At 42.9% G+C, this 25,278-nt stretch overlaps 1 protein-coding gene across 1 annotated transcript in view; it reads left to right on the plus strand.

The window, feature by feature from the left end:
• Positions 1-22,719, plus strand: part of LOC112237012 (follistatin-related protein 1) — a 41,002-nt gene extending 18,283 nt beyond the window's left edge. The window contains exons 3-11 of the mRNA XM_042319813.1: positions 5,468-5,569; positions 6,653-6,782; positions 7,337-7,369; positions 8,177-8,307; positions 14,516-14,634; positions 19,527-19,639; positions 20,368-20,478; positions 20,628-20,722; positions 21,308-22,719. Coding sequence (XP_042175747.1) covers positions 5,468-5,569; positions 6,653-6,782; positions 7,337-7,369; positions 8,177-8,307; positions 14,516-14,634; positions 19,527-19,639; positions 20,368-20,478; positions 20,628-20,722; positions 21,308-21,349 — 876 coding nt within the window. The 3' untranslated portion in view covers positions 21,350-22,719. The remainder of the gene's footprint in view (positions 1-5,467; positions 5,570-6,652; positions 6,783-7,336; positions 7,370-8,176; positions 8,308-14,515; positions 14,635-19,526; positions 19,640-20,367; positions 20,479-20,627; positions 20,723-21,307) is intronic.
• The last annotated feature ends 2,559 nt before the right edge of the window (positions 22,720-25,278 follow it).

Here is a 25,278-nt window from a genome sequence, read left to right on the forward strand (position 1 = left end):
GGTTTGTTAGTTTGTGTGTAGAGTGCATTTTAGTTTTTCCACCAAGCAGGGTTGTGTTTGTGTATATTTGTGTGTGTTTGCTTTTCAACCAAAAGAACAAACTTGTAGTCTGGTTGGCAATGACATTCACCCAGGTTTCTTGCTCTATGTCCCCTTCCTCCTCTATCTCTCTAGTTAGTACAGTACAATAGGCTGTGTAACCATGATCTCCATGGTAGCCTGGCATTAGATTCCTGAAAACTGATTGGACAGAGGGCAGGTCACAGGAGCCTCCAGGGAGTTCCAGTTGTGATCAATGTGGGGAAGAGTTTTACTACATCTAGCAATCTGACTATACACCAGAGAACACACAAAGGAGAGAGATTATTTAGTTATAATCAATGTTGGAAGACATTCTGTGTGTGTGTGTTTAAAACAGGGTGTATCCACATCTGGAGTCTGAGCTGTATTTTCCTTTGGGCCTATTCCCATGGTCTGTGTGATTCTCATTCCCTGCTCCTTCCTTTGCTTGCCTTCACTCTGCTCCGCTTTCCTCGCTTGTGTGTGCGTACATCTGTGAGTCATGGAATGTGGTGGTACCTGTTCGGTGGAAAAGCTAACACGGAACCCAAACCGGCTGCGCGCATGCGCCATCGTGCATACATTTATCTTCCTACACCAAACGCGATCACGACATGCAGGTTAAAATATCAAAACAAACTCTGAGCCAATGACATTAATTTGGGGACAGGTCGAAAAGCATTAAAGATGTATGGAAATTTAGCTAGTTAGCTTGCACTTGCTAGCTAACATTAATTTGTCCTATTTAGCTAGCTTGCTGTTGCTAGCTAATTTGTCCTGGGAAATAAACATTGAGTTGTTATTTTACCTGAAATGCACAAGGTCCTCTACTCCAAGAATTAATCCACACATAAAACGGCCAACCGAATTGTTTCTAGTAATCTCTCCTCCTTCCAGGCATTGAACTTATATGGTGCTAGGCATCTACACTTTTACCACAACAACTGGCAAAACATGTCATCTTTCAATCACCCATGTGGGTATAACCAATGAGGAGATGCCACGAGGGTACCTGCTTCTATAAACCAATGAGGAGATGGGAGATGCAGGACTTGCAGCGTGATCTGCGTCAGAAATAGAAAGGAGTTCTATTTTAGCCCTTAGCATCGCAGACGCTCGTTGGAGCGTGGGCAGTGTGGGTACAATAATTGAATAACATGGATTTCTACATTTATTTTGCGACACTCGCGCACGTGATGTGTCGTGTCTGGTCTGGTCAGCATGTAAGACACTCCTACACAAGCAAATACACACTAACAAACAACCCTGTTTGGTGGTGTGTTTGGTGGACAAGTAAAACATACACACACACACACACACACACACACACACACACACACACACACAGAACGAGAAGGGGTAGTTGGGAGGGCTGTGAAGCTACTCTCAGAGCTATGCTTGGCAGCTAGTAATTGGCTGGCCTGTTGCTCATGTGAACTACTTGGCAAGTGTACTGCCCTTGTTTTAGGGGAGAGGAGGCAGAGATTTAAAGAAACAAAGAAAATAAAGAGCAACATAAAAATAGAAAAGTATGGAGAGATTGAATGAAACCAATAAAATTACATCAAAATCCTTTAGGAATTTTAGACCGTTACTGTGTGTTCTGCATGACACCATATATTTTCTACACAATACAGTTGGTAGAGTTCTACTGTTCACACACACTCACTTTTGCTCATGCCATCCAAAACTGCCTCTATAACCACATTATGTTGGCCGGGTTCTTCCACTGATGAGAAGTCATGTTACACCCAGAAGTTGAGCTTTACTACTGGCCACTTCCTGTTTACACCCCCGCGTGTCCTCTCTTGAGGTGAGCTTAAGCATGGCTGTCATGGTAACTAACGGCTGCCACATACAGCAGTGAATGTGAGAGACCTTCACTTAAGTAGAGAGAGAGAGAACTTGTCAGTACTCTATATAAAGGGAAATTACCCATTGTCATGGCAATGAGAGTGTCTTCTGGGAGTTTGTGGCGAAAGTTGTGCTGCTCCAGTAAGACAGACATCAGCTCTCGACTCCATGGCCGATGTAAGTCATTTAATCTCACCAGCCTATCCCACCTGGACAAGAGAAATACCTATATAAGCATGATGTTCATCAACTATAGCTCAGCCTTCAACACCACAGTGCCCTCTGAGCTGATCACTAAGCTCAGGGCCCTGGGTCTGAACCCTTCCCTGTGCAACTGGATCTCAGACTTTCAGACGGGCTGCCCCCAAGTGGGGAAGGTAGGCAACAACACCTTTGCCACGCTGATTCTCAACAGGGGGGCCCCACAGGGGTACGTGTTCAGCCCCCTCCTGTACTCCCTGTTCACGCATGACTGCGTGGCCACGCAGTGGTGCCAGGAAAATAACTTCTCCCTCAACGTCAACCAAACAAAGTAACTGATTGTGGACTACTGGAGACAGCAGAGAAAGCACGCCCACATCAACATTGACAGAGCCACGATGGAATGATTTTTATTAGGATCTCTTTTAGTCCTCTTTTAGTCCTCTCATCTTCCAAGAGTCCTTAAACTAGTCGGCTGGCCCTCATTACATATTCGTCGCCAGACCCACTGGCTCCAGGTCATCTACAAGTCCATGCTAGGTAAAGCTCCGCCTTATCTCAGTTCACTGGTCACGATGGCAACACCCATCCGTAGCACGCGCTCCAGCAGGTGTATCTCACTGATCATCCCTAAAGCCAACACCTCATTTGGCCGCCTTTCGTTCCAGTACTCTGCTGCCTGTGACTGGAACGAATTGCAAAAATCGCTGAAGTTGGAGACTTATCTCCCTCACCAACTTCAAACATCAGCTATCTGAGCAGCTAACCGATCGCTGCTGCTGTACATAGTCTATTGGTAAATAGCCCACCCATTTTCACCTACCTCATCCCCATACTGTTTTTATTTATTTACTTGCTCTTTTGCATACCAATATCTCTACCTGTACATGACCATCTGATCATTTATCACTCCAGTGTTAATCTGCAAAATTGTAATTATTCGCCTACCTCCTCATGCCTTTTGCACACATTGTATATAGACTCCCCCCTTTGTTTTCTACTGTGTTATTGACTTGTTAATTGTTTATTCCATGTGTAACTCTGTGTTGTCTGCTCACACTGCTATGCTTTATCTTGGCCAGGTCGCAGTTGCAAATGAGAACTTGTTCTCAACTGGCCTACCTGGTTAAATAAAGGTGAAATAAATAAATAAATAAATAAACAACACACTGTTACAAACAACAGAGATAATACACTGCCATATTGACCAGATAAATACTCATAAATATGACAGTCTGAAAATCTAGATTGGTTCCTTCATCTACCACAGTGAAGTTCCTCGGCGTGTCCATCACTGACAACCTGAAATGGTCCCTTCACACAGACAGTGTGGTGAAGAAATTTGGAGGCTGAAAAAATGTGTCTTTGCCCCTCATAAAGTTCTACAGATGCACCTTTTGGGCTTTATCACCACCTGGTACAACAACTGCACCGTCTGCAACTGCAGGGCTCTCCAGTGGGTGGTGCCATCAGCCCAACACATCACCGGGAGCACTCTGCCTGCCCTCCAGGTCGTCTGCAGCACCCAGTGTCACAGGAAGGCCAAGAAGATCATCAAGGACCTCTGCCACCTGAGCCACGGCCTGTTCACCCCGCTACCATCTAGAAGGCAGAGACAGTACAGATGCATCAAAGCTTAGACCGAGAGACTGAAAAAAAGCTTCTATCTCCAGGACATCAGTTAAATAGTAACTACTAGCCGGCCTCCACACACAACCCTACCCTGAACCTTAGTCACTGTTACTAGCCAGCTACCAACGGGTACTCTACCCTGCACCTTCAAGACTGCTGTCGTATGTACATAGTCATTGAACACTGGTCACTTAAATAATGTTACATACTGTTTCATCCACTTCATATGCGTTGGATTCTAGCCATGGCTCATCCTATATACTGTAACGCCATAGGGCGGGGCACAATTGGCCCAGCGTCATCCAGGTTAGGGGAGGGTTTGGCCGGGGTAGGCCGTCATTGTAAAATAAGAATTTGTTCTTGACTGCCTAGTTAAATAAAGGTTAAAAAAAAATAGTTAAAAAAAATACTGCGATACACCTTTTCTATTCATATACTGTCCATGCTGTCTATACCTCATTCCATTATTTATATATATATATCAGTCGTGAAAAGGGCACAACAAAACCTATTCACCCTCAGGAGACTGAAAAGATTTGGCATGGGTCCTCAGATCCTCAAAAGGTTCTACAGCTGCACCATCGAAAGCATCCTGACTGGTTGCATCACTGCCTGGTATGGCAACTGCTCGGCCTCCGACTGCAAAGCACTACAGATGGTAGTGCGTACGGCCCAGCTTCCTGCCATCCAGGAACTCTATACCAGGCATTGTCAAAGACATTAGCCACAGACTGTTATACCGCACGACAAGCGGTACCAGAGTTCCAAGTCTAGTTCCAAGAGGCTTCTAAACAGCTTCTACCCCCAAGCCATAAGACTCCTGAACATCTAATCAAATGGCTACCCAGACTATTTGCATTGCCCCCCGTTTTACACTGCTGCTTCTCTCAGTTATTATCTATGCATAGTCACTTTAATAACTCTACCTACATGAATATATTACCTAAATTACATGGACTAACCAGTGCCCCTGCACATTGATTCTGTACCAGTACCCCCTGTAGGCAAGTCAGTTAAGAACAAATTCTTATAAACAATGATAGCTTAGGAACAGTGGGTTAACTGCCTTGTTCAGGAGCAGATTTTTACCTTGCCAACTCAGGGATTCGAACCAGTGACCTTTCAGTTACTGGCTCAATGCTCTTAACTACAAGGCTACCTGCTGCCACAATGTGAATATGACCAACAACGCAGTTTCAAGAGAAGTAACTCTTTAATTATTTGTTACTTTTATTTATTATTTTTTAGGTATTTTTCTTGAAAATGCATTGTTGGTTAAGGGCCTGTAAGTAAGCATTTCACTGTAATACCTGTTTTCGGCGCATGTGACAAATAACATTTGATTTGATAAAACATTTGATTTGAGCTTATATTCGCATGCGCACGACTATGCACGTGTGTGCGTTTGCTGGTTGTATTAGTGTGATTTCTGAGGGGTTGAGAGTGATGGTGTCATTTTCATGTGGTTTTGTAGTGAAACTGACAGTATTGTGATGGAGAGTATTTTAGTAGCACACTAAACCTCACCCTTCTGTTTGAAACCACTGGCTCTGAGAATAGTGTAACAGTTCCACCTTGTGTCTGATATATGTTATCACAGTATTTTATCCAGGGCGTGTGTCCTTAGTGCTGACAGTGTGCTTACGTGTGAGTTTTAAATGCCAAAGCTGTGTGTGTGTGTGTTTTCAACACTAACAGTGTGTGTTTTCTCTTTCGTCAGGAGGTGCAGACTAAGAGTAAGGTTTGTGCCAATGTGTTCTGTGGCGCAGGAAGAGAGTGCGCAGTCACTGAGAAGGGAGAACCCAGCTGCTTGTGTATAGAGGTGAGTCCAATCATGGTCATATGCACAGTATACAGTGTAACCGGTGCTATGAAATGCTTACTGGAAAACTTCCTCACCATGCAATGTTAACAACAATTACAAGACTAGAGCAATAGTAGGTAAATAGTCAACACAAATACTACACTACTGTTCAAAGGTTTGGGGTCACTTAGACATTTCCTTGTTTCCCATGAAAACATACATAGAATGAGTTGCAAAATTAATAGGAAATATATTCAAGATGGGGGTAGAAGCTGTTTAGAAGCCTCTTGGACAAAGACTTGGCTCTACGGTACCGCTTGCCTGCCGTGCAGTAGCATAGAGAACAGTCTATGATTGGGTGGCTGGACAGTTTTTAGGGCTTTCCTCTGACACCGCCTGGTATAGAGGTCCTTGATGGCAGGAAGCTTGGCCCCAGTGTTGTACTGGGCTAGTCGCACTACCCTCTGTAGTGCCTTGCGGTCGGAGGCCGAGCAGTTGCCATACCAGGCAGTGGTGCAACCAGTCAGGATGTTGTCGACGGTGCAGCTGAAGAACCTTGCGAGGATCTGAGGACCCATGCCAAATCTTTCAGTCTCCTGAGAGGGAATAGGCTTTGTCGTGCCCTCTTCACGACTGTCTTGATGTGCTTGATGTTATTTTAATGGACAAAAAAATGTGGAAATTTCTAAGTGACCCCAAACTTTTGAACGGTAGTGTATATCACTCAAATATTGTATAAAACAACAGGACGTGATATATTGAAGAGAAATACAGAACATACTGACTGTACTATGAATATACAGTACTTGATAGTGAGCTTGTGCGTGCGTGCGTGTGTGTGACTATGCATGTGTGTGCCTGCGTGTGTGTGAATAACAGAGTTTATCAGCATGTGAGGGTGTTGTGTGTCCAGGTATGCCACTTTTGGCATGATTTTTTTTATTCGGGGTCATTAAGAAATGGATGATCTTTTTATTTAGGGTCATTAAGATGCCTGATCTTTTTATTCAGGGTCATTAAGACTCTATCTCTCCCTCTCTCCTCCCACCCACCTTCTCCATCTCTCTCTGTCTCCCTCTCTTCCCTTCTCTCTCTCTCTAGAGCTGTAAGCCACACAAGCGTTCAGTGTGTGGCAGTAACGGTAAGACATACCGCAACCACTGTGAGCTCCACCGAGACGCATGTCTCACCGGCCTCAAGATCCAGGTGGCCCACGACAGAAACTGCCAGGGTGGGGAAAAACATGCACATACACACACACACTTTCTTGTTAACTTTGTGTGTGTATAGCACATGACTATTGCTATCTGATGCCTATGTACTCAGGGGCATAATCTCTGGTTGTCATGACACAGTCAGTAATACATGTGAGCTGTCAGGTCAGCTGTTGGCCATATAAGGCTATCCTATCATCATCCGACAGACAGGCAACATATATGGTCCCAGGCTCATCTTCGATTTAGCTAGTGTTGAACTTTGAACCTATACGCCCAATGACCTCTTGTCTGTCTGTTGGCCTGGACATTGATCAGGTTGAAGATGAATCAGTTACTCTCCTCTCCTAGTGTCACAGAGAGGCCATCATGTCATGATGTCCATGGGCATTATTGGTTATTGTGGCAATGTGACAATGACATGATGAAAAACACTAGATGGGAAACAAACACTAGATATTGTAAAACAATGAAATAAAGCTGTTCTCTTTCTCTCTGTGTGTTCCTCTATTTTGTATCTCACTCTCTCTCTCGATCTCTCGCTCTCGCTCTCTGTCTTTGTCGTCTGCAGAGAAGAAAGCAGAGCATGCAGCCGCCAGCCCGGGTGAGTGAGTGTGACTTGGGAGATCTGTGTGCTCTGAGCCAATAAGAGCTCTGTATCTCAGCTCTTATTTCCTCTAGTCCTTACGGAGCTTTATCAGACATAGTACACCTCTCTCATAGCTATATCAGTGCTCTACTGATCTCTTATTGCACTTGTGATAAGCACTCTTCAGTTAACTGATAGGGAGTGTGCAGGGTTAGGGCTCAGGACTGTACATTTGGGCACATAATGAGCTGGGAGGTACTGGTGTGCTCTGGACAGAACAGGGATTGTGTGCATTCCCTTTACCATACTAGAGAGTGTCAAAATGGCTAGAGTACCTGTTAGATTGTGGATTTTGACTGTCACATCTCTCTCTCTCTCTCTCTCTGGCTCTGCCCCCCCCCCTCTCTCTCACTCGCACACCCCTTCTCTCTCTCTCTCTCTCACACCCTCTCTTTCCTTCTCTCTCTCTCTCTCTCACACACACTCAACCCCCTCTCTCTCAACCCCCTCTTTCCTTTTCTCTCTCTCTCTCTCTCTCTCTCTCTCTCTCTCTCTCTCTCACACCCTCTCTTTCCTTCTTTCTTTCTTTCTATCTCTCTCTCTCTCTCTCTCTCTCTCTCTCTCTCACACACACACTCAACCCCCTCTCTCTCAACCCCCTCTTTCCTTTTCTCTCTCTCTCTCTCTCTCTCTCACACCCTCTCTTTCCTTCTCTCTCTCTCTCTCTCTCTCTCTCTCTCTCTCTCTCTCTCTCACACACACACTCAACCCCCTCTCTCTCAAACCCCCTCTTTCCTTTTCTCTCTCTCTCTGTCTCTCCAGTGGTGTGTTATGTAGCAGATCGTAATGAGTTGAGGCACCGTGTGATCCAGTGGCTGCAGACTGAGGTGGTCCCAGATGGCTGGTTTGTCAAAGGCTCCAACTTCACTGAAATCCTGGTGAAATACTTCAAGGTGTGTGTGTGTGTGTGTGTGTGTGTGTGTGTGTGTGTGTGTGTGTGTGTGTGTGTCAAACAAGCGTTTCAGTTGTGATATCTGTTCTATGAAGTCCGAAACTATGAACTTGAGACATGTTTTGTAGACACACATATGTTTTGGACCATATGGAAAATGAATTAGTCATACTGATAAACATTGTCTTCACATAGCACATAGCATTTGTCATCAGCTGTTACAACTAGGAGAGGTGACTGGAAACTAGAGGTCGACCGATTATGATTTTTCAACACCGATACCGATTATTGGGGGACCAAGAAAGCCGATACCGATTAATCGGACGATTTTTATTTTGTAATAATGACAATTACAACAATACTGAATGAACACTTATTTTAGCTTAATATAATACATTAATAAAATCAATTTAGCCTCAAGTAAATAATGAAACATGTTCAATTTGGTTTATATAATGCAAAAACAAAGTGTTGGAGAAGAAAGTAAAAGTGCAATATGTGCTATGTAAGGAAGCTAACGTTTCAGTTCCTTGCTCAGAACATGAGAACATATGAAAGCTGCTGGTTCCTTTTAACATGAGTCTTCAATATTCCCAGGTAAGAAGTTTTAGGTTGGAGTTATTATAGGAATTATAGGACTATTTCCCTCTATACCATTTGTATCTCATTAACCTTTGACTCTTAGATGTTCTTATGGGCACTTTAGTATTGCCAGTGTAACAGTATAGCTTCCGTCCCTCTCCTCGCTCCTCCCTGGGCTCGAACCAGCAACACAATGACAACAGCCACCATCGAAGCAGCGTTACCCATGCAGAGCAAGGGGAACAACTACCAGAAGGCTCAGAGCTTGTGACGTTTGAAACGCTATTAGCGCGCGCTAACTAGCTAGCCATTTCACTTCGGTTACACCAGCCTCATCTCGGGAGTTGATAGGCTTGAATTCATAAACAGCGCAATGCTTGACGCACAACGAAGAGTTGCTGGCAAAACGCACGAAAGTGCTGTTTGAATGAATGTTTACGCGCCTGCTTCTGCCTACCACCGCTCAGTCAGATACTTAGATACTTGTATGCTTGTATGCTCAGTCAGATTAAATGCAACGCGGGACACGCTAGATAATATCTAGTAATATCATCAACCATGTGTAGTTATAACTAGTGATTATGATTGATTGTTTTTTATAAGAAAAGTTTAATGCTAGCTAGCAACTTACCTTGGCTTACTGCATTCGCGTAACAGGCAGTCTCCTTGTGGAGTGCAACTAGAGAGAGGCAGGTCGTTATTGCGTTGGACTAGTTAACTGTAAGGTGATCCCCTGTGATCCCCCGAGCTGACAAGGTGAAAATCTGTCGTTCTGCCCCTGAACGAGGCAGTTAACCCACCATTCCTAGGCCGTCATTGAAAATAAGAATGTGTTTTTAACTGACTTGCCTAGTTAAATAAAGGTATAAAAAAAATATTTTTTTAAATCGGCGCCCAAAAATACCGATTTCCGATTGTTATGAAAACTTGAAATCGGCCCTAATTAATCAGCCATTCTGATTAATCGGTAGACCTCTACTGGAAACTATTGGGTCTTCACAGGAGGGACACCCCTTAACCTTCAGCCCCTCTCTCACACTGGCCAGTCTATGGTCTCCTGTACCCACCACCCCATACCACTAATCACATACCCCCATCTTCATTCCCTTACACTCTCAGACTGGCAGTGTGCTGATCTAAACACTCAGAGGATAACCTCTATCCCGTCATCCATCCCTTCATCCACCCTCTCTTCCTTTCCACCCTAAATCATCAAAGCTACCTCAGACCCTGCCTGATCATTTCTGTGACAGCCATCTCAGTCATGTTAGTGGACAGCCCGTAACTCTCCTTAATGACCATCCTCATCCTGTGGTGAAGGACCCCTGGCCCTGCCACTCTCCCATTGGCTCAGAGAGGGCCTTAAAGAGGAATTGCGGTCAATGTTCAGAAAAGTTGAATTTGTCTCCACTGGTTACTGTTTCTTCTACACACATGGAAACATGAGAAAGATTCATGTGATATCAAAACACCATTGTTCTCCTGTCTCCTCCGGTCTCCTCATTTGTCTGAGAGTTCCATTAACTCTCCACAGAGACAGAGCACAGTGATATAATGGAGCTTTTAGTATACAGTGCGTTCGGAATGTATTCAGACCCCTTGATTTTTTCCACATTTTGTTACATTACAGCCTTATTCTAAAATGGATTGAATAAAATAAATTCCTCAGCAATCTACACACAATACCTTAGAATGACAAAGTGAATACAGCTTTTTTGAAATGTATTAAATGTATTAAAAATAAAAAACAGAAGTACCTTATTTACACAAGTATTCAGACCCTTTGCTATGAGCCTCGAAATTGAGCTCAGGTGCATCCTGTTTCCTTTGATCATCCTTGAGATGCTTCTACAACTTGATTGGAGTCCACCTGTGGTAAATAAAACCTGTCTATATAAGGTCCCACAGTTGACAGTGCATGTCAGAGCAAAAACCAAGCCATGATGTCAAATTAATTGTCCGTAGAGCTCCGAAACAGGATTGTGTCGAGGCACGGATATGGGGAAGGGTACCAAAACATTTCTGCAGCATAGAAGGTTCCCAAGAACACAGTGGCCTCCATCATTCTTAAATGGAAGAAGTTTGGAACCACCAAGACTCTTCCTAGAGCTGGCCGCCCGGCCAAACTGAGCGATCGGGGGAGAAGGGCCTTGGTCAGGGATGTGACCATTGTTCACTCTGACAGAGCTCCAGAGTTCCTCTGTGGAGATGGTTGTTCTTCTGGAAGTTTCTCCCATCTCTGCAGCACTCCACCAATCAGGCATTTATTATGGTAGAGTGGCCGGACGGAAGCCACTCCTCAGTAAAAGGCACATGACAGCCCTCTTGGAGTTTGCCAAAAGGCACCTTAAGACTCTTAGACCATGATAAACAAGATTCTCTGGTCTGATGAAACCAAGATTGAACTCTTTGGCCTGAATGCCAAGCGTCACGTCTGGAGGGCACCTGGCACCATCCGTACGATGAAGCATGGTGGTGGCAGCATCATGCTATGGGGATGTTTTTCAGCGGCAGGGACTGGGAGATTAGTCAGAATCGAGGCAAAGATGAACAGAGCAAAGTACAGAGAGATCCTTGATGAAAACCTGCCCCAGAGCGTTCAGGACCTCTGACAGGGGCGAAGTTTGACCTTCCAACAGGACAACGACCCTAAGCACACAGCCAAGACAACGCAGGAGTGGCTTCGGGAAAAGTCTCTGAATGTCCTTGATTGGCCCAGCCAGAGCCCGGACTTGAACATTGTGTGTAGATTGATCAGAGGGGGGGAAAACTATACATTTTAGAATAAGGCTGTAATGTAACAAAATGTGTATATATATATATACATACAGTGGGGCAAAAAAGTATTTAGTCAGCCACCAATTGTGCAAGTTCTCCCACTTAAAAAGATGAGAGAGGCCTGTAATTTTCATCATAGGTACACTTCAACTATGACAGACAAAATGAGAAAACAAATCCAGAAAATCACATTATAGGATTTTTTATGAATTTATTTGCAAATTATGGTGGAAAATAAGTATTTGGTCACCTCCAAACAAGCAAGATTTCTGGCTCTCACAGACCTGTAACTTCCTCTTTAAGAGGCTCCTCTGTGCTCCACTCGTTACCTGTATTAATGGCACCTGTTTGAACTTGTTATCAGTATAAAAGACACCTGTCCACAACCTCAAACAGTCACACTCCAAACTCCACTATGGCCAAGACCAAAGAGCTGTCAAAGGACACCAGAAACAAAATTGTAGACCTGCACCAGGCTGGGAAGACTGAATCTGCAATAGGTAAGCAGCTTGGTTTGAAGAAATCAACTGTGGGAGCAATAATTAGGAAGTGGAAGACATACAAGAGCACTGATAATCTCCCTCGATCTGGGGCTCCACGCAAGATCTCACCCCGTGGGGTCAAAATGATCACAAGAACGGTGAGCAAAAATCCCAGAACCACACGGGGGGACCTAGTGAATGACCTGCAGAGAGCTGGGACCAAAGTAACAAAGCCTACCATCAATAACACACTACACCGCCAGGGACTCAAATCCTGCAGTGCCAGACGTGTCCCCCTGCTTAAGCCAGGACATGTCCAGGCCCGTCTGAAGTTTGCTAGAGAGCATTTGGATGATCCAGAAGAAGATTGGGAGAATGTCATATGGTCAGATGAAACCAAAATAGAACTTTTTGGTAAAAACTCAACTCGTCGTGTTTGGAGGACAAAGAATGCTGAGTTGCATCCAAAGAACACCATACCTACTGTGAAGCATGGGGGTGGAAATATCATGCTTTGGGGCTGTTTTTCTGCAAAGGGACCAGGACGAATGATCCGTGTAAAGGAAACAATGAATGGGGCCATGTATCGTGAGATTTTGAGTGAAAACCTCCTTCCATCAGCAAGGGCATTGAAGATGAAACGTGGCTGGGTCTTTCAGCATGACAATGATCCCAAACACACCGCCCGGGCAACAAAGGAGTGGCTTCGTAAGAAGCATTTCAAGGTCCATGAGTGGCCTAGCCAGTCTCCAGATCTCAACCCCATAGAAAATCTTTGGAGGGAGTTGAAAGTCCGTGTTGCCCAGCAACAGCCCTAAAACATCACTGCTCTAGAGAAGATCTGCATGGAATGGGCCAAAATACCAGCAACAGTGTGTGAAAACCTCGTGAAGACTTACAGAAAATGTTTGACCTCTGTCATTGCCAACAAAGGGTATATAACAAAGTATTGAGAAACTTTTGTTATTGACCAAATACTTATTTTCCAACATAATTTGCAAATAAATTCATTAAAAATCCTACAATGTGATTTTCTGGATTTGTTTTCTCACATTTTGTCTGTCATAGTTGAAGTGTATCTATGATGAAAATTACAGGCCTCTCTCATATTTTTGTCTGTCAATCTCTCTATAGAACATAACTCTGACTGTTAAAGATGTATCCCTTCAAGAAGCTTTAATTCGAGGACGGCTCTACACTGTAATGGAAAACTAATTTATACTGTAATTCTGGGTATTATCCAACTGTAAAATACCGTGAAAGCATTATACTGCAGCATACTGTAAATGATGATGCATTGTGGGAAAATGTAGTGGGCGGGAAATAGTTTCTGTATTTCAAATAGTACTGTAGTTCCACCCCACAGAAAACAGTACTGTACCTTAATTTTGGAGCGCCAAGAACATTTTGATCACTAATGGGTATTGTTGTTTTTTGAGGTGCCCTTTGCAAGATGCCTTATTTGTTGAACCCGTTAATGTGGGTGCTGTACCATTTTAACTCATGTGTTTATAGTGCCCCATCAACTTAAAATGTAGAAGGGATACAGTGCAGTGGCAAGTCTTAAACCTTTGGTCTGTTTTGCCAAGTAATTGCTGCCAGTTTGGAAGCCTTTGTTACGGCCTCTTGTGGAAGTGATATAAATCACCAAATAATAAATTATATGCTGTACTGTGTAAATACATTACCTTGCAGCCAACCTTTCACCAATTCCATGTAATTCCAGTAAAATACTGTGAAATCTCCCCCACAATTACTTTCATTCATAAGTTCATTAATTTATTCATTATGATTACATTAGCATTTACTTTTTTACATTGCAATACAGTACATTGGATGTATTCAACTATGTCATTACACAGTACTTGCTTTACCATTGTATTTAGATTACAGTAGGTATACTGCACTATGAAATACAGTGTCTTACTTACCGATAGCTGCCTGTAAGTTACTGTCAAATTCACTTCAACCCCTTTACAGTGTAGGGTTGTCAGGTGACCGATGACCACTGGTGATGACCGCCACAGACAGTCTCAAAGTGCAAAGTTCACTGTGGATTAGCAGTCTTGGAAGGAGAGTTTTTATCAGGTAGAGGGAGATATTTAGAAAATGATTGAGAGAGGAACTGATATGACCAGAAGAAAAGTGAGAGTGTGGGGGGGATTATGCTTAAAGGCTAAAATATATTTATTATTATACCCAATCCCCCCCACACTCTCACTTTTCTTCTGGTCATATCAGTTATTAGGTTTTCTGGTTATTATTCACTTTTATGATTTTATATTGGCCTACAGAGGCCCATGACACTCTTCTATTCTCTACTCCTACTAACTCTGCTAGTTTCTGTGTGCATGTGTGTGTGTACAGAACTACGACAATGGTGACTCCCAGCTGGACTCCTCAGAGCTCCTTAAGTTCATCCAACATAATGACTCCAACGTGGACATGCAGTCATATGCAGACCAGGAGAGCAACAAGCTGCTCAGGTCAGTGTGTGTGTGTACTTGTGTGCATGCTGTGTGTGTGTACTTGTGTGCATGCTATTTCACCTTTATTTGTGTGTGTGTGTATATATATATATACATTAAATCAAATCAAATTTTTGTTGTCACATACACATGGTTAGCAGATGTTAATGCGAGTGTAGCGAAATGCTTGTGCTTCTAGTTCCGACAATGCAGTAATAACCAACGAGTAATCTAACTAACAATTCCAAAACTACTACCTTACACACAAGTGTAAAGGGATAAAGAATATGTACATAAAGATATGTGAATGAGTGATGGTACAGAGCGGCATAGGCAAGATGCAGTAGATGGTATCGAGTACAGTATATACATATGAGATGAGTATGTAAACAAAGTGGCATAGTTCAAAGGGGCTAGTGATACATGTATTACATAAAGATGGAGTAGATGATATAGAGTACAGTATATACGTAGACATATGAGATGAGTAATGTAGGGTATGTAAACATTATATTAAGTAGCATTGTTTAAAGTGGCTAGTGATATATTTTACATCAATTCCCATTATTAAAGTGGCTGGAGTTGAGTCAGTGTGTTGGCAGCAGCCACTCAATGTTAGTGGTGGCTGTTTAACAGTTTGATGGCCTTGAGATAGAAGCTGTTTTTCAGTCTCTCGGTCCCAGCTTTGATGCACCTGTACTGACCTCGCCTTCTGGATGATAGCGGGGTGAACAGGCAGTGGCTCGGGTGGTTGTTGTCCTTGATGATCTTTATGGCCTGCCTGTGACATTGGGTGGTGTAGGTGTCCTGGAGAGCAGGTAGTTTGCCCCCGGTGATGCGTTGTGCAGACCTCACTACCCTCTGGAGAGCCTTACGGTTGTGGGCGGAGCAGTTGCCGTACCAGGCGGTGATACAGCCCGACAGGATGCTCTCGATTGTGCATCTGTAGAAGTTTGTGAGTGCTTTTGGTGACAAGCCGAATTTCTTCAGCCTCCTGAGGTTGGCGCTGCTGCGCCTTCTTCACAATGTTGTCTGTGTGGGTGGACCAATTCAGTTTGTCTGTGATGTGTACGCCGAGGAACTTAAAACTTACTACCCTCTCCACTACTGTCCCATCAATGTGGATAGGGGGGTGCTCCCTCTGCTGTTTCCTGAAGTCCACAATCATCTCCTTAGTTTTGTTGACGTTGAGTGTGAGGTTATTTTCCTGACACCACACTCCGAGGGCCCTCACCTCCTCCCTGTAGGCCGTCTCGTCGTTGTTTGTAATCAAGCCTACCACTGTTGTCGTCCGCAAACTTGATGATTGAGTTGGAGGCGCGCATGGCCACGCAGTCGTGGGTGAACAGGGAGTACAGGAGAGGGCTCAGAACGCACCCTTGTGGGGCCCCAGTGTTGAGGATCAGCGGGGTGGAGATGTTGTTACCTACCCTCACCACCTGGGGGTGGCCCGTCAGGAAGTCCAGTACCCAGTTGCACAGGGCGGGGTCGAAACCCAGGGTCTCGAGCTTAATGACGAGTTTGGAGGGTACTGTGGTGTTAAATGCTGAGCTGTAGTCGATGAACAGCATTCTCACATAGGTATTCCTCTTGTCCAGATGGGTTAGTCAAAGGTTTGGACACACCTACTCATTCAAGGGTTTTTCTTTATTTTTACTATTTTCCACATTGTAGAATAATAGTGAAGACATCAAAACTATGAAATAACACATATGGAATCATGTAGCAACCAAAAAAATGCATTTTATATTTGAGATTCTTCAAAGTAGCCACTCTTTGTCTTGATGATAGCTTTGCACATTCTTGCCATTCTCTCAACCAGCTTCATGAGGAAGTCACCTGGGATGCATCTCAATTAACAGGTGTGCCTTGTGGAAAAATGTTCCTTCTTAATGCGTTTGAGCCAATCAGTTGTGTTGTGACAAGGTAGGTGTGGGATACCGAAGTCCAAGTCCATATTATGGCAAGAACAGCTCAAATAAACAAAGTGAAACGACAGTCCTTCATTCAAGTGCAGTCACAAAAACCATCAAGCAAAATAAATGCTTCATAGAGTTCAAGTAACAGACATATCTCAACATCAGCTGTTTAGAGGAGACTGCGTGAATCAGGCCTTCATGGTTGAATTGCTGCAAAGAAATCACTACTAAAGGACACCAGTAAGAAGAAGAGACTTGCTTGGCCAAGAAACACGAGCAATGGACATTAGACCGATGTAAATCTGTCCCTTGAGATTTTTGGTGTCTTTGTGAGATGTAGAGTAGGTGAACGGATGATCTTCGCATTTGTGGTTCCCACCGTGAAGCATGGAGGAGGAGGTGTGATGGTGTGGGGTTGCTTTGCTGGTGACACTGTCAGTGATTTATTTAGAATTCAAGGCACACTTAATCAGCATGGCTACCACAGTATTCTGCAGCGATACACCATCCTATCTGGTTTACGCTTAGTGGGACTATCATTTATTTTTCAACAGGACAATGACCCAACACACCTCCAGGCTGTGTAAAGGCTATTTGACCAAGAAAGAGAGTGATGGAGTGCTGCATCAGATGACCTCATCTCCATAATCACCCGACCTCAACCCAGTTGAGATGGTTTGGGATGAGTTGGATTGCAGAGTGAAGGAAAGGTCGCCAACAAGTGCTCAGCATATGTGGCAACTCCTTCAAGACTGTTGGAAAAGCATTTCAGGTGAAGCTGGTTGAGAGAATGCCAAGGGTGTGCAAAGCTGTCATCAAGGCAAAGGGTATCTATTTTGAAGAATCTCAAATATAAAAGATGTTTGATTTGTTGAACACTTTTTTGATTACTACATAATTCCATAGTTTGAATGTCTTCACTGTTATTCTACAATGTAGAACATTTTTAAAAAATAAAGAAAAACCCTTAAATGAGTAGGTGTGTCCAAACTTTTGACTGGTGCTGTTTATATTATTTATATGTATATATTTTAGCTCAGTAGACAGAAAAATATGACACTTTACAAAACAGGTAATTCACACATTCTCATAGATCATCATATAATGTTTGCAGCCTGTCTACGTGTGGTGTAAATTTGAGCCATTTACATAACATACTGTAAATGTATATGTGTATATCTATAAAGTATCTATATCATATACAGTATCGATATCATATTCTCAGCTGTACAGTAGAGGGTTTCTGAGGAGCTGGTGCTATATTAAGCCCTACTGTCCCTCTCTCTGCCTTGAACCCTGTGTGACCCAGGCCTCCTGTGGGTGATCTTAACCTCACCTGTTCTGTACATGATCAGAGCCTGGGTTTCCACTGTGCTGCTCACGTGAGAAGTGTTGCAATGCTTCTGCAGGTTTGGAGATAAGAAGCTGATGTAAGAAGCTGATGTAAGAAGCTGATGTAAGAAGCTGATGTAAGAAGCTGATGTAATCAGCCACTTCTATTGCCCACACATGAGTAGGGCCCTGAGTTTTTACAGGCCATGTGACTTGACCGGGAAAAACTCTTGGTCCTACAAATGAAGCATTGAAAATAATATTCTGTGGGCAAAACATTCCATTAACTTCACTTTGTCAGACACCCAGCACAGTCAGACACTATAGGCCCAATAACCATCTCAACAGCTATACAGAGCATTCGCAACATATTCAGACCCCTTGAATTTTTCCACATTTTGTTAGGTTAAAGCCTTATTTTAAAATTGATTAAATTGTTTTTTTCCCCTCATCAATCTACACACAGTAACCCAGAATGACAAAGAAAATGTTGATTAAAAAAATGTTTTTTAGCTCATTTATATAATAAAAAACACTGAAATATCACATTTACATACTATAAGTATTCAGAACCTTCGCCCCAGTCTGAAGTCATGTACACTCTGGAGTGGGTTTTCATCAAGGATCTCACTGAACTTTGCTCCGTTCATGTTTCCCTCGATCCTGATTAGTCTCATTATACTGCCACCACCATGATTCACCATAGGGATGGTGCCAGGTTTCCTCCAGATGTGACGCCTGGCATTCAGGCCAAAGAGTTCAATCTTAGTTTCATCAGACCAGAAAATCTTGTTTCTCATGGTCTGAGAGTCCTTTAGATGCCTTTTGGCAAACTCCAAGCAGGCTGTTATGTGCCTTTTACTGAGGAGGGGCTTCCGTCTGGCCAATCTACCATAAATGCCTGATTGGTGGAGTAATGCAGAGATGGTTGTCCTTCTGGAAGGTTATCCCATCTCCACAGAGGAACTCTGGAGCTCTGTCAGAGTGACCATCGGGCTCTTGGTCACCTCCCTGACCAAGGCCCTTCTCCCCTGATTTCTTAGTTTGGCCGGGCGGCCAGCTCTAGGAAGAGTCTTAGTAATTCTAAACTTCTTCCATTTAAGAATGATGGAGGCCACTGTGTTCTTGGGGATCTTCAATACTGCAGAATATTTTTGATTGATACCCTTCCCCAGATCTGTGCCTCGACACAATCCAGTCTCGGAGCTCTACGGACAATTCCTATGACCCGATGGCTTGGTTTTTGCTCTGAAATGTATTGTCAACTGTGGGACCTTATATAGACAGGTGTGTGCCTTTCCAAATCATGCCCAATCAATTGAATTTACCACAGGTAGACTCCAATCAAGGTGTAGGAAGATCTCATGATCAATAGAAACAGAATGCACCTGAGCTCAATTTTGAGTCTCACAGCAAAGGGTCTGAATACTTATGTAAATAAGGTATTTCTATTTATTTATTTGCCTTTGATATTATGGGGTATTGTATGTAGATTGATGAGGGGGAAAATGTATTTAATCCATTTTAGAATATGGCTGTAACGTAACAAAATGTGGAAAAAGTCAAGGGGTCTGAATAATTTCCGAATGCACTGTACTTAGCTATGAGTACAGGCAGTGAATGTGAACCTGTGTGTGTGTTTCTCTCTGCTCTTCCCAGGAGCCTATGTGTGGACGCCCTGATCGAGATGTCCGATGAGAACACTGACTGGAAGCTGAGCTTCGATGAGTTCCTCAACTGCCTGAAGCCCGGCTTCAACCCACCTGAGAAGAGTGAGCTCCCAGACACATGACCGTTGACTCAATGACTCCATGATGACAACACTGCACACCACTGCTGACACCACACATGTTTTTTTTCTCAGTTCATTACACAAATACCTCTATATCAACCTCTTAGACACATGCAGTCAGCATGCAGTATGTGTTTACAGTGCATGGGATGTACATATGTTAATCAAAATAGCAAATTCATTCACCACAACCATAGGCAAATCCACTGTAACTCACCCTAACATACTTGAAATTCACTGCAACAAAAACATCTCAATGTGATTTATTTACAGACAACTTTATTTTTTCTTGGTCTTTTGTACTGTACTGAGTTGATCAGAAGTTGTGCATTAATGATGTAGGGGAAAGTTCAGTGTGATAGGAAGAGCGGTTCTGGAAGAGAGCCCTATGACATCCCTCACAGCTGCAGCACACACAGTCCAGTCCGGAACACAGAACCTACCCTGGGGCCTCACCAGAGCCAAAGTCATAGATAATAGAGTGCTTTAACATACTGTACACACAGTCTATATCCCTCTAGTGCTCTCTTTCTGCTGCGGACTACAGCACTACTCAACTGCGCTAAATGTTTCATTTAGACATCTAGAACAAACCGATTCAAGTAAAACAGAGGATATTTAATCATTTCTGGTCACTTGAACAGACATTATTGTTAGATCCGGTGTGTATGCGAGGCATAAAATTCTATGTGCCCCCCTCTTCTGCAGAGTGTGCCCTGGAGGATGAGACCTATAAGGATGGGGCTGAGACACAGGTGGAGTGTAACCGCTGTGTGTGTGCCTGCGGCAACTGGGTCTGCACCGCCATGACCTGCAATGGTGAGGATAGGCACACCAGTATAGACACACTGGCTCATCTACAAGTCACCTGAACCACATACTGGGCTTACAAATAAGAACTCAACACCTGTCTTTCTCTCTCTCCAATTGATCCTGTAATTCTTTCTTCCTTTGCATCTCTTTCTTAGATAAGACAGCGGTCGTCGAGGAGACTGGAGAGGCAGGGCAGGAGATGACCGAGGAGGAATGGAGCCTCCGTGTGGCTGAGCTCAACAAGCACCAGGTCAGCAACGGGATGTCAAAGTTCAAGGGACAGACCGGGCCGCCCTCCAATCTCCCCAGACATATGGGGTAGCTCTGGAATCTGTCTTTAAACAGTTGGGCGAGTTGTGCTTTATTGATGACTATCCTTGTGTGTGTGTGTGTGTGTGTGTGTGTGTGTGTGTGTGTGTGTGTGTGTGTGTGTGTGTGTGTGTGTGTGTGTGTGTGTGTTGCTTTAGTTAAATTCACGAGGGAGCAGTTCTGGCTCTCCACAATAGCAGAGTCAGCGAGTTCATGTACTCTGTCCTCAAACAGAATATCTTCCAACAACAACTTACAGCCCTGTGGGCTGAATGTATTAATACAAAAAAGTTATCCAATATTGCAGTTAAGAACCGGTAGAGATCCCTAGACAAGAGGAACTAGGGGACAGTCATTCTCCACACTGTGTAGAGTAAAATGGGGTATTGAGTGTGGCTATTTATTTGTAACTATCTAACTAGGGCTACATGGCATACAATTATTATTATTATTACAATATTTAACTCTCCTCCCACATATGCTTTCTTTCTCTCTCTCTCTCTCTCTCTCTCTCTTACAAAAACAGGAAACAGTGGAGAAGATGAAGGTCAGCACAAAGGAGGCTTAAGATGCCTAAAGAAGGAGGGTGAGAAGGAAAGACAGAGAGAGAAAAGACTTCACTCTTCTTCCATTGATAAGGCCCTGTGCTGTTCCTGAATTTACTCATATGTTAATTATTAGAGCTTTTTGTTTATGTGTGTTAGATGCAGGGCAGTCAAGAGTATTATTTGGGGAGTTTCTTGAGTTAAGTACTGTCTTCATGTTCTATTGTTTTACTGCACCCCTGCACTAGGAATGGGGCCATTTTTACTGCTGACTTTTAAAATATTGTTTTTCTATCTATACATTATAAACACAGTATTTGTTGTTATGTGTTTTTTTGTAAAATAGCAAGCGGTAAATAGTTGGCGATGAGAAACATTTGAGATATTTGGAGTGAATTGTTGGGACACCTTTCTCCATCAAGGAAATAAAATCACCTTTAAAGTCCTTCCAGATGTGTTAGAGAAATGTTGAGCAAGACCATGATAGTGTCTCATTGTAGGGGAAGGGGATGTCTCACTACTACTTGATACTACCTGACAAATGCACTTCTCCCTCCATGACTAGCAGCATAGTTTCAGGCCTTAGTGGATTGTCCCGTTTAGTTAGAATCCTTTGCTTTTTGGCAAATGTGTTTGCTTCTATGTACACTTTGTTATGTGCTTGATTTGGAGATCATATGTGATTGCAATGGCTCCTGTGCTGTATTCTGTCGGCTCTCTCTGGTGCTTGTTTTAGAAACATTAAAGCCTAGATTGTAGAATGAAAGCAACTAGCACCGAGCACAGAGCTGAGTACAGCATGGAGAGAACTAAAAACCAAAGCCTGACGATGACTAGGATGTTGATGTACGAACCCCCCCAGGCAAAGCATTTCTCTGGACCCAGCAACAACACTATACCTGTGCTTGTCAAAGATCAGTCATAAGGATTAGCCTCGCTGTCAGCTAATGTAGCTTAGATGCATCTCTAACTCAAGAGTGCATGCTTATATGATATAATGTGTGTCTGTAATGAAGGAGTGTTTTTGAGAGAGTGTGTACTGCCTACAATTGTGTGGTGGTGTGTCATATTTGTTTTGTTATGTTTTATTTGTCAAAAGTCCCACTTATCTTGAGAAATCGTTTCTGGTTATATCAGTGCCTTAAAACCCAAACATAGGCCTGCAGACACACTGTAGAGGTCTCGTGTCCTGCAACCTTTAAACCACAATTGGAATGGGCAAGACTATTCTTGGCAGAATTTTGGTATAGATTTTGGAGCTATGTGGTTTAGTCCTTGTTAAATGTTTGTGTAAAAGTTGAATAGCTAGGTTAAAACTAGGTTTATATTCTAAAATGAATGCAGAGTCTATAATGAATATGTATGTCAATAAAATAAAACCCATACAGTACTACAAATGTCTCAACCTCTCGTAAATGTGTGTGTGTGTGTATGTGCTTAGTGATGGGGAGGAAATGTATGTTACATACATATTGGGATATTTTTGGCGATATATCATATAAATTTGACAATTTCGCAATACAATTTCACAATATTATTATTTTTAGCTAGTTTGCTGTACCTGCACAAAAACTCCAGTATTTCTCCTTCATAGTTTTGTTCTCCATCATCTTTTGTTCAATAAGGAGCCTATTTGATTTCACCAGTTTTATTTCCATGACTGATCAAAACATGTTTTGTCGTGGCTCTCAGTATAGAATCACAGTACATATAGAATCTAAAGTAAAATCAAAATCAAATCAAATTTTATTTGTCACATACACATGGTTAGCAGATGTTAATGCGAGTGTAGCGAAATGCTTGTGCTTCTAGTTCCGACAATGCAGTAATAACCAACAAGTAATCTAGCTAACAATTCCAAAACTACTACCTTATAGACACAAGTGTAAGGTGAAAAAGAATATGTACATAAAGATATATGAGTGAGTGATGGTACAGAGCGGCATAGGCAAGATACAGTAGATGGTATTGAGTGCAGTATACAGTGCCTTGCGAAAGTATTTGCCCCCCTGAACTTTGCGACCTTTTGCCACATTTCAGGCTTCAAACATAAAGATATAAAACTGTATTTTTTTGTGAAGAATCATCAACAAGTGGGACACAATCATGAAGTGGAACGACATTTATTGGATATTTCAAACTTTTTTAACAAATCAAAAACTGAAAAATTGGGCGTGCAAAATTATTCAGCCCCTTTACTTTCAGTGCAGCAAACTCTCTCCAGAAGTTCAGTGAGGATCTCTGAATGATCCAATGTTGACCTAAATGACTAATGATGATAAATACAATCCACCTGTGTGTAATCAAGTCTCCGTATAAATGCACCTGCACTGTGATAGTCTCAGAGGTCCGTTAAAAGCGCAGAGAGCATCATGAAGAACAAGGAACACACCAGGCAGGTCCGAGATACTGTTGTGAAGAAGTTTAAAGCCGGATTTGGATACAAACAGATTTCCCAAGCTTTAAACATCCCAAGGAGCACTGTGCAAGCGATAATATTGAAATGGAAGGAGTATCAGACCACTGCAAATCTACCAAGACCTGGCCGTCCCTCTAAACTTTCAGCTCATACAAGGAGAAGACTGATCAGAGATGCAGCCAAGAGGCCCATGATCACTCTGGATGAACTGCAGAGATCTACAGCTGAGGTGGGAGACTCTGTCCATAGGACAACAATCAGTCATATATTGCACAAATCTGGCCTTTATGGAAGAGTGGCAAGAAGAAAGCCATTTCTTAAAGATATCCATAAAAAGTGTTGTTTAAAGTTTGCCACAAGCCACCTGGGAGACACACCAAACATGTGGAAGAAGGTGCTCTGGTCAGATGAAACCAAAATGTAACTTTTTGGCAACAATGCAAAACGTTATGTTTGGCGTAAAAGCAACACAGCTCATCACCCTGAACACACTATCCCCACTGTCAAACATGGTGGTGGCAGCATCATGGTTTGGGCCTGCTTTTCTTCAACAGGGACAGGGAAGATGGTTAAAATTGATGGGAAGATGGCTGGAGCCAAATACAGGACCATTCTGGAAGAAAACCTGATGGAGTCTGCAAAAGACCTGAGACTGGGACGGAGATTTGTCTTCAAACAAGACAATGATCCAAAACATAAAGCAAAATCTACAATGGAATGGTTCAAAAATAAACATATCCAGGTGTTAGAATGGCCAAGTCAAAGTCCAGACCTGAATCCAATCAAGAATCTGTGGAAAGAACTGAAAACTGCTGTTCACAAATGCTCTCCATCCAACCTCACTGAGCTCGAGCTGTTTTGCAAGGAGGAATGGGAAAAAATGTCAGTCTCTCGATGTGCAAAACTGATAGAGACATACCCCAAGCGACTTACAGCTGTAATCGCAGCAAAAGGTGGCGTTACAAAGTATTAACTTAAGGGGGCTGAATAATTTTGCACGCCCAATTTTTCAGTTTTTGATTTGTTAAAAAAGTTTGAAATATCCAATAAATGTCGTTCCACTTCATGATTGTGTCCCACTTGTTGTTGATTCTTCACAAAAAAATACAGTGTTACATCTTTATGTTTGAAGCCTGAAATGTGGCAAAAGGTCGCAAAGTTCAAGGGGGCCGAATACTTTCGCAAGGCACTGTATACATATGAGATGTATGTAAACAAAGTGGCATAGTTAGTGGCTAGTGATACATGTATTACATAAAGATGCAGTAGATGATATAGAGTACAGTATATACATATGAGATGAATAATGTAGGGTATGTAAACAATATATTAGGTAGCATTGTTTAAAGTGGCTAGTGATATATTTTACATCATTTCCCATCAATTCCCAAGTATTGTGAGACTGGAGGGACATATCGTATCGGTACCTAAGTATCGTGATAATATCGTATAGTGAGGTCTCTGTCAGTGTTGTGTGAATGCGTGCCTGTGCTTGTGTGTCTGTCTGTCTGTGATCCTTCATATCCAGACACT

This window comes from Oncorhynchus tshawytscha, linkage group LG03 (assembly GCF_018296145.1).
Source record: "Oncorhynchus tshawytscha isolate Ot180627B linkage group LG03, Otsh_v2.0, whole genome shotgun sequence".
NCBI lineage: Eukaryota > Metazoa > Chordata > Actinopteri > Salmoniformes > Salmonidae > Oncorhynchus > Oncorhynchus tshawytscha.